Below are 8,946 nucleotides of genomic sequence, written 5' to 3'. Positions count from 1 at the left end.
CCTTGCGTTTGCCAGTCAAGCGCCTATCCTACTGAGCTATCTCCCCGGCCCTTCTCCTTATTTTGAATGAGATTAGAGGAGCGGGTCGACGTCAAATGCTTGGCACGAAACCTGGCACGGTAACCTTCCACACCCAACACCTGCTTTTACTGTTACTGCCCTTCACATATACACAGAGCTGTTGTGGCTCCAGGAACGTTACCCTTGTCAGTTGTATGAGTGTCTCACTAGGACAGAGAAGAGGAGAGGAGAGGGGAAGGGGGCTGGAGGAGGGGCGGTGCAGCAGGGAGGAGGATAAAGTCCTTTCTGACCTCACCTCTCAGTGGTCCTCCGCGGGGCTGGGAATCAACGTGGTGGCACAGGAATAGTGAGCGGACCGTGCGGTTTCCCGACCTGTGGGTCCGGGTTCTGCGAGAGGCCGGGGGCGGAGCCGCGGCTGGGCCGCAGGCTCTGGGCGGGTGGAGGACGCCGAGGGCCGCGCAGCGCCCTTCATTGGCTGCAGGTCTAGGTGCGTCTGCGGCCAATCGTCGACGCCGGGGGCGGTGCCTTCGCGCCTCACCTGGCTGCAGTTATCCCAAGTAGCTCAGTGGCTTTGAGATCTGTGGAGCACCTGTAGGTTTACGAGCGTCGCGCAGGCTCTAGCCCAGCCCGGCCTGGCCACCTGCCTTCCCTCGGCCTCCGCCCGGCGCGCCATGGGCCCTTTATACCGCAGTCTCTCCGCGCTCCTGCTGCTGCTCCGGGTACGTGAGGTTTCCGGGCTTGCCGACGCCTTCCAGCCCCAGGATCTGCACCCGGCCCGCGCCTCTCCTCTCCTGTCCTCGCTTCCCTTCTTTGAAGAAAGTTTGGGTCGGATGGGCTAGGACGTCCTGGAAAGTGCGCTGCGCTCTGGACTGTGTCGCTCTAGTCTGCGAGTGGGATGGGGGAGCGCGGCCCCTTTCAGCAAATGCCCCCGTGGGGGGCCTTGCTGCAGACTCGGGGGCTCTGCCGCCCTGTGGGCTTGGGTACAAGTAGAAACAGTCAGGAGTGGCAGGGACGATCCTAGAAGTAAAGGGAGGGGCGCGGGTATAGGAATAAAGTCACCTGCCAGGTAAAGAAAGGGTGGTAGGTAGGAATGGGGCCGCCCTTGGGTGAGAAAGAGGAGTGGAAGGGATCCGAGCGCCCTGGGAATGAGGAAATAGGACTGAAGGTTCCTGGTCTAGGACGGTGGGAAAGTGGTGTCAGAAAGAGTAAAAAGTCTCCAATAAAATGAAAAAGGCGACAGGAAGGGAAGGTGGGCCAGCGAGTCCAGTCCCGGGACTCCGTGGGGGGACTGCAAGCGGGTTTCGGGGAGGGAGAAGATGACGTCGCTGCCTGTCCGGGGTGGGGATTCTCCCCACATCCAGACGCCCCGAGCGAGGGAGAGGCGGCGCTGTCGGTTTCGGTGTGCGTTGGAGTAAACCCCCCAACTCACCCTGTTCTGTACCTTTCCTCTACCCTAGATTTCACCGTGCCTCTGCCAGGAACCGGAGGAGCCCTGTCACTCCGGCTTCGATGCCGAGAGCTACACTTTTACTGTGCCCCGGTGGCACCTAGAGAGAGGCCGCGTCCTGGGCAGAGGTGAGGGGTGCCGCTGGTGTCTCGGGGTGGGGCAGAGAGGCGACCCACAAATTGTGCTTCGGCAACCCTGGGTTGGAATGAGCACCCACATCCTCCCACCTTGGTAGAACGACACCCTTGTAATTTACGCATATATATTTAAGGGTCTACAGTGTTACTATGGCTGAGCATAGTGGTGGAACCGGCCAGCTCCAGCTGTGTTGTAAAGGGGCAAAAGGACGGGGTGCAGAGGGGCCATCAGCACTGTATTTCTCATTGTTCTGAGTGCTAGAGACAACCTATCATTCAGACTGCAAAAACCTGCTGGGCGGGACAGTGGGACAGGAATGCTCCCCTTTCACAGATGAGCAAACTGAGGCTTAGAGGATGACCCCACTCATCAGGGTCAGCAGAGCAGGAGTGTGCAGGGCTCCAACTCCCAGGCCCTCCCAGGCCCGTTGTGCACCTTCTGGGAATATGATTAGGGAGAAGCTCTGGGATACCCAGGCTGTGGCTTTTGTTCATGGGGTGAGAATATTTTGGTACAGGTGCTGTTCCCTCAGTGATAATGACTTATTTTTAGAAGCGTAGAAGCTGGGACTCAAGGCTTGAAAATATACCTAACACCCGATAGATTTCAGGCTTATCAGTGTGAAATCCAGTTGGCTTTGTTTAACTTCAGTATTGCCCAGCCCTAGGGAGTGAGGGAATGGGGCTGGTCTCTTTTCAGGTTTCTCTAATTCCAGGTGCTTGCTTTGTATCAAACCACTTTCCCCTCCCTCATGATTTTAGTTGATTGGGCAAGTAGCATTAAGGATAAAAGAAATACTTTTTAAAAAGAGAAATCATCCATGATTCCCCCGAGAAAATACTTCTACTGTGCTTATTCTCATATTCTTTTGGCCACATGAAAAATGCAGCAATCACGCTGCTGTTTCAAGTTTGGTTTTGACTTTGGAAGTTGTTCCAACAATGGGCAGTGTGTTACAGAGAAACTGTAGTCTGACTGATTAACCGTGTTTGCTTTTCTGCGACCCAGCTGTGTTCTGCGGGGGTGCTCTGTGGCACCAGCAGGGCAGTGTTGACCGCTCCAGGTTGGAGTGATTAGTCAGTCTCCCACCTGGTGTTCTGCATGGGCTGTCCCAGGAGTAAAGCGAGATACAGTGACAGATAGGGACATTCCGGCCCTGCCCTCCTGGAATTGCAAGTTTTAGCAGGTTGCAGTGTGTCCCAGGACCTCCTTAGAAGGAAGGCCCTGTGGGACAAGGGCAGTGAGGTGTAAAGGGTGGTGTGGCCTGGAGTGTTCTAAGGGGAGTCAGTGGGCAGGGAGGCCTGGTTCCTGAAGGCAAACTTGACCCTACCTGGAAGAGTAGGGCAAAGGTTAGAAATGGGAAAGAGAGACCATGACTGTGAGGCGTCCTGGTACAAGCCTGGATCGATGACCTTGTGTACCGCACCAGGATGTTCCATAGTACCCAGGGTATAGCTTAGGGTTAGTTTTATTAAAAAGTTTTGTTTTTTTTTTAATTTTACAGTAGTAGACATCAAACTCGGGGCCTCCTGTATGCTAACCAGTTGCTTGCTCTACCATAAGAAGGTTTTTGGGCTGGGGAGATGGCTCAATGGAATAAGCGCTTCCCAGGCAAGCACAGGGTCCTGAGTTCAATCCCCAGTTCCACAAAAGAAAAAAAAATTATTTGTCCCCTAAGGGTCTAACTTGGGTTTGTGGAAACCAAGGCATAGACAATTATGATCTGACTCACCAAAAGGTTTGCATTTGTTTTTCTTTCTCTTTGTCAAATAGTAATATTTAAAAAGAAAGGAAAAGGACAGAAAGAGGGTGTTTGAGGAGTCAGTGTCCATTTCTAAGTAGACTTGGGACAGCAGCATTGATAGGGGACCCCACAGAGCAAACTGTGACCGTGGAGAAGAAGTGGCTAAGGTGGGACCGGAGGGACCGCACGATTGACAGTTTCAGTGGAGGTGACCACACACTGCACACCGTTCTTAGGTGGTTGGTTTCTCTTTGTATCCATAGACCATCCATCCCCACTAAACATTGCCTGCCATTCAACTGGGATCGCCGCAGGACTATGCTCTGCTGAAATCATACACTAGCCTCAGGAACTGGCCTTGTGACTTCATAAAATGGTCAAGGTTTAGGAAGGTGGACTTCCTCTCTTCAGATATAGTTTGAGAAAATGAAGAGAGTGTAACATTAGCATCAGGTTTAAAAACAGACATCAAGAAGTATATGTTGCATGCCTGAAATCCCAGCTGCTTAGGAAGCTGAGGCAGGAGGATCACAAAGACCATCTGAGTCTTAGCCAGACTTTGTCTCAAAATAAAAAGGGCCAGGCTTGTAACTTCGTGGGAGTGTGCCCCTGGGCTCACCTTCTAGTGCCCCTAGAAAAGGAACATATTATGAGTGACTGAAGTATTCAAAATAGGGTTTCAACCACACTGAGAGGACTTTGGGGGTGGTTTGCTGGGGTCATTTCGATGCACTTTGAAATGGACCCGACAGTCTCAGCCATGTGTGTCTTCCTCTGGTTTCTCTATAGTTTATGGAATAGAGAATATTAAAAATTAAGTGCAAGCTGATTTTTAAAATTGCTGATTATTTTCCTTTCCTTGGCACAGGCTGTGAAAGGTTTGGGCAACCCAGGCTGTGAAAGTTTGGGGGTCTCGGTGGTATCAGCCTAGAGCACACAGCTTTAAACTGATGTGGAGTGGAGTGGGGGAAGCTAACAGGTGGGCTTGTGAGCTGACGGTTTCCTGCTTGTGCTTTCTCTATCATCTACACTTGTGCAAACAGGGCCTGCCTGTGGAGGTGAAGCTTTGCTGCTTGATGGAGTGACTTAGCTCATAGGTGCCCACCTGTGTAGTTAAAGACACCCATTTCCCTCCTTTCTAAAGAAGGTGCTGAAAGCTGGTGCAAACAGGGCACAGTCTCCCTAATTAAACTGGACTTTAACAAAGCAAACACAGAAACCTGCTTGGGGATTAGTTTACATTCTCCGATGCCCGCCCTCTCCCCTCCAGTTCCAGAATGTCACTTCCCCAGTTAACTCAGATCTGTGACTAGGGCTGATAAGCACGGGGAGAGGGGACTAGTGGGGGGCCATCCTGCCCTTGCCTTTGTGTCTCCAGAGGGATAGGAGTTGGAGAAGTCCCAGCCCGGCAGGGCCATGTAGGGAAGGCCCCTTACTCTATACCGCCAGGTGGCTATGGAATCCCTGCCTACTCTCCTGGCTTTTTATTGGGTAAGCTTTTCTTTCACAACCCTCATTTGGTGTCTGTTACATGGTCCCTTCCAAGCATAGGCAGGCGCTGAAGCAATCAGCTCTTGCGTCTCTCCCAAGCTGCCAAAACCCTAAAATCCCCAGGAGGCACCTGTTACAGCCCAGACTTGGCCTTTTCGGGCTTTCTCCTGTGTCTCACCCCTCTCTCCTTTCAGCACAGCAGGAGGCTTTCTGAGGAGGAAATGAAGTCAGTACGCCCCCGTTAGGTAGTTCACAGTAAGCAAGGACTGGAACAACCCAGGTCCTAATTTCAGCTACTAGTTATGTAACATCGGGGAAGTCCTCTGTGAAACTCTGTTTCCTCATCTGCATGATATGTGATACTATGGGGGGTTTTTTTGTTGCTTTTTTTCTGGGGGTGGATGGTTGATACAGTGTCTTGCCATGAAGCTCAGACAAGCCTTGAACTTGCCATGTAGCCCAGGCTGGCCTCCAACGCTCACCGATCCTCCTGGCTCAGCCTCCTGAGTGCTGGGATTACAGGTGTGCACCACCATGCCTGGTGATGTGTGATAATACGGCTTGTTGGATTGATTCATATTTGATGACCAAATACTTGGAGCAGCTAGGGTGTGAGCACCTGGTCATCCATATTCATTCATTTGGTCTAGCTGTGAGTGCCTGTTGCGGATACTGTATGCTGAGTGCCTGTCCCTGAAAGCCTAGAGGCCAGAGAAGGGAGCTCTCAAAATCTAAGTCTAGAAATGGAAGGGCAGCAGCTGGCCTTTCGTTTTGTTGTCTTTTTAAGACAAGATCTCACTATGCAGTTCAGGCTGGCCTTGCACTCACTTTGTAGCCCAGGCTGGTGTGGAACTCACAAGAATCCTCCTGCCTCAGCCTCCTGAGTGTTGGGCTTACAGGTGTGCACCCCCCTTGCCTTGCCTTTCCTTTTTTTTTTTTTGCGGAACTGGGGATTGAACTCAGGCCCTTGTGCTTGCCAGGGAAGCACCTATTCTACTGAGCCATCTCCCCAGCCCTGCCTTTCCTTTTTGGCCTCTTGTTTTTGCTGTTGTACTGCGGACTGAAGCCAGGGACTTGACTACAAGTGCTGTATATTCCTTTTAATTTTTTTAAATTTTGAGACAAGGTCTTGCAAATGTACCTGGCTTGCTTCAAACTTGTGATCCTCCTGCTTTAGCCTCCTGAGTACTACACTAGGGGTGTGTGCCACCGTGTCTAGCTTACAGCTAAATCATTTATAAGCATTTTTCTTTCTTTTTTTTTTGGGGGGGGGTTGGTGCTGGGGATTGAATTCAGGCCCTTGCGCTTGCCAGGGAAGAGCTTATTCTACTGAGCCATCTCCTGGCCCCAGCATTTTTCATCTTTGGTCAATCAAAAAGAAATTGGTGGTGTCCTCCCCTCTTTTGTAAAAATGTTCCCTCTGTGAACCCTAGCTTAGCTTAATGTGGGTTACAGCAGGGAAGGCGTTAAGCTCCCTTGCTTTCTCTAACTTCTTCCTCTCAGCTACCTCTAATTCTCTACTTACCTCCAAAGTCCTTGTAGCATTTTCTCAAAGTTGAAGTTTTTGAGGAAATGTCTCATGCTAGATGAGTGGTATTAGCCATAAGTCCCTGAGTCTTAGTTTTGCCACCTATATAATGGGTACAACCATGCTCTTGTCCTAAGATGCCATCTCCAGTGTTCAGTCACTTAAATCGGAGAGCCCAGGGAGTCCTGGGTACCTCTGTGTTGGAGACTCCCCCACGGTTTACCCTTGGTTCAGAAGTTTCTCTGGGTTCCTTCCAGCCCAGCAAACCAGCCAAACCAGTTTCTTCACTCCCAACTCTGTGTTAAGCAAACACTGCCTGGCAGTGACTAAATCCACACTGGCTTTGTTGGGAAAGGAAAGTCTGTGGCCTTTGCTTGCTGGGTGCTGCACAGTGTGCCCAGCAGGCTGCAGGACCTCACTGTGGATCAGGGAGGATTTGAACTACCGTGGGAGGTGCCAGGGCTAGCAGCACCTGGGAAGGCAGGAGGGCCTTGCATTGGTCAGCTTCTGCTCTTCTGTTTTGTTTTGGTTTTTAGTTTTTTGAGACTAAAAAGACTCTTTTGAATCTCTTTTTTGAGATCAAGGAGGGGAAAGGAGGTTCTATGGACAAAGAGTGGTAGTTCTGGCTGCCTTTGAACTTACTATGTCCAGTCAGGCTTCAAACTCAAGGCTGTCGTCCTGACTCGCCTCTGGAGTGCTGGGATTATAGCATGCACCACCACACCCACCTGGCTTTGGGGTTTTTTCTTCTTGTTTTTTTCCATGTAATTGGTACAGGGTCTCACTACCCACATCAGACTCGTAGTGATCCTCCCGTTTTCAGCCTCTCCAGCACTGTGATTACAGGTGTGCACCCGTGGTCTTGGCATTTTTTAAAGCTGCCATTCCTTGCCTGGACAACTTCAGGGGTTGATCACAGGTATTTGAGCAAATACAGTATGTGGAGCCAGCTGAGTGTGGGCGTCTGATTGTCTGGCCTGAGGCCAAGTGTCCAAGGGTACCTTTGATCGCGGAAAGGGAAGGAGATTCTATGGACAAAGAGTGGCAGAGGTGGGATGGAAATGGGGGACCAGAGAGGAAGCCTGCACACTGACTTAGGGTACAACTTCTGCTCTCTGGGAGATTCCAGAATAGAATTTATTTATTTTATTTTACTGTGGAACTGGGGATTGATCTCAGGCCCTTGTGCTTGCCAGGCAAACACTTATTTTACTGAGCTATCTCCCCAGCCCCTAGAATAGAATTTATAGAGACCTTGATATGGGTCATTTCCTGGGTCTTTCTGATCACCGAGATGCCTCCAGGTGGGCAGGTGTTCAGAGGTCGAGGGGAGTGGTCAGTTTCACCTGTTGCCTTGGTGAGTCAGTGCCTCAGGAGGCACAGAAAGGGAAAGGGCGCTCCCGGAAGAGATGGGTGCTCACAGGTGTGTCCCCGAGTCGGAGCTGGGGCTATGCCTTCCTGTGCAAGGATGGCAGAGGGCCCAAGCTGGAGCTGCCACCTCTTAAGCAAATTGTGGGTGTTACCCCAGCACTTGGGAGGCTGAGGCACAAAGATTGCCATGCATTTGAGGCCCACCTTCACTACATGGTGAGTTCAAGGCCAGCGTGAACTACATAGTGAGACCCTGTCTCAAGGGGAAAAAATTATTCAGAGAGGTCAAATAAGCTAGGAGGCTGAAGCAGGATTACAAATTCAAATCCAGTCTTATACTAGGGATGTAGCTCAGTGGTAGAGTCGTCGGGCGCCTTTAAGCGTAATTGAGGCCCTGGGTTAGGTCCCCAGGTCAAAGAAAAAAAAAGTAGCTCTTTTCCACCTATTGGCCACGTTTGCATCTTCTGTGGAAGCTGATTCACCCTTCTAAGGGTCGGGAATTACCTCCCTTACTTAGGAAAAGCTATCTTTTCTTTACATCTCATTATTTTAATTGTGATGCTAAAATTCACCTTTTTGCCTTTGAAAGGCTCCCTTTTTTTTGCTTTTGGGCAGTTTTCAGCCTGTTTTCCCCTGACTTCTCTTCCAAATAAATGCTAGCCAAACAGCATTTCCTCTTTTCTGCGAAGGCCAACAACCCAGGTCCTGGAAAGTAACTGTTCTCACTAAATGCAAGTTTTAGTTGGAACCCACTCGGTGCTTGAGCCAGGCAGAGATCTGCGTGCAGGTCTCACTCCTGAAAGAGAGGGGCAAGTGCCCATCTCCCCACCCCAACTCCCGTTATGGCTGGGACCTCATGGGGCCTCGCTGGATGGGTGAACCTGTACCCCAGGAACAAGCTCATAAAAGGTGGCCCGCTCAGGACCCCGTGGGATAATTGGCCTCATGCTAGATAATAATTAGCTAGCATTGTAATTAGCAGTCCTTGTAACAAGCCGAAAGTTTTTCAGATTTGTTCTACCTGGGCAAGTTCAACACTAGGAACACACCTGTTTCCATGGTTTGGCATTCAGTATGTGGACCCAACTTCTCAGTTCCTAGGGAAGGTGGTTGCAGCAGGCCCCTTCTGGTCTCCCTGCTGCCCTCCCCCTCATCTCATCTCCACTGGCAGTCAGGGTTGTTTCCATTCTCTCTCTCTCTCTCTCT

At 50.8% G+C, this 8,946-nt stretch overlaps 1 protein-coding gene across 1 annotated transcript in view; it reads left to right on the top strand.

Annotated features, from left to right (window-relative positions):
* Nucleotides 1-567: 567 nt before the first annotated feature.
* Nucleotides 568-8,946, top strand: part of Cdh1 (cadherin 1) — an 82,384-nt gene continuing 74,005 nt past the window's right edge. Inside the window, exons 1-2 of the mRNA XM_004625832.2 lie at nucleotides 568-740; nucleotides 1,479-1,596. Coding sequence (XP_004625889.1) covers nucleotides 693-740; nucleotides 1,479-1,596 — 166 coding nt within the window. The 5' untranslated portion in view covers nucleotides 568-692. The remainder of the gene's footprint in view (nucleotides 741-1,478; nucleotides 1,597-8,946) is intronic.

The sequence above is a fragment of the Octodon degus genome, unplaced genomic scaffold (assembly GCF_000260255.1).
Source record: "Octodon degus isolate 3935 unplaced genomic scaffold, OctDeg1.0 scaffold00011, whole genome shotgun sequence".
Lineage (NCBI taxonomy): Eukaryota > Metazoa > Chordata > Mammalia > Rodentia > Octodontidae > Octodon > Octodon degus.
The sequence above is the reverse complement of the archived record's forward strand: the minus strand, read 5'-3'. Positions and strand labels throughout refer to the sequence as shown.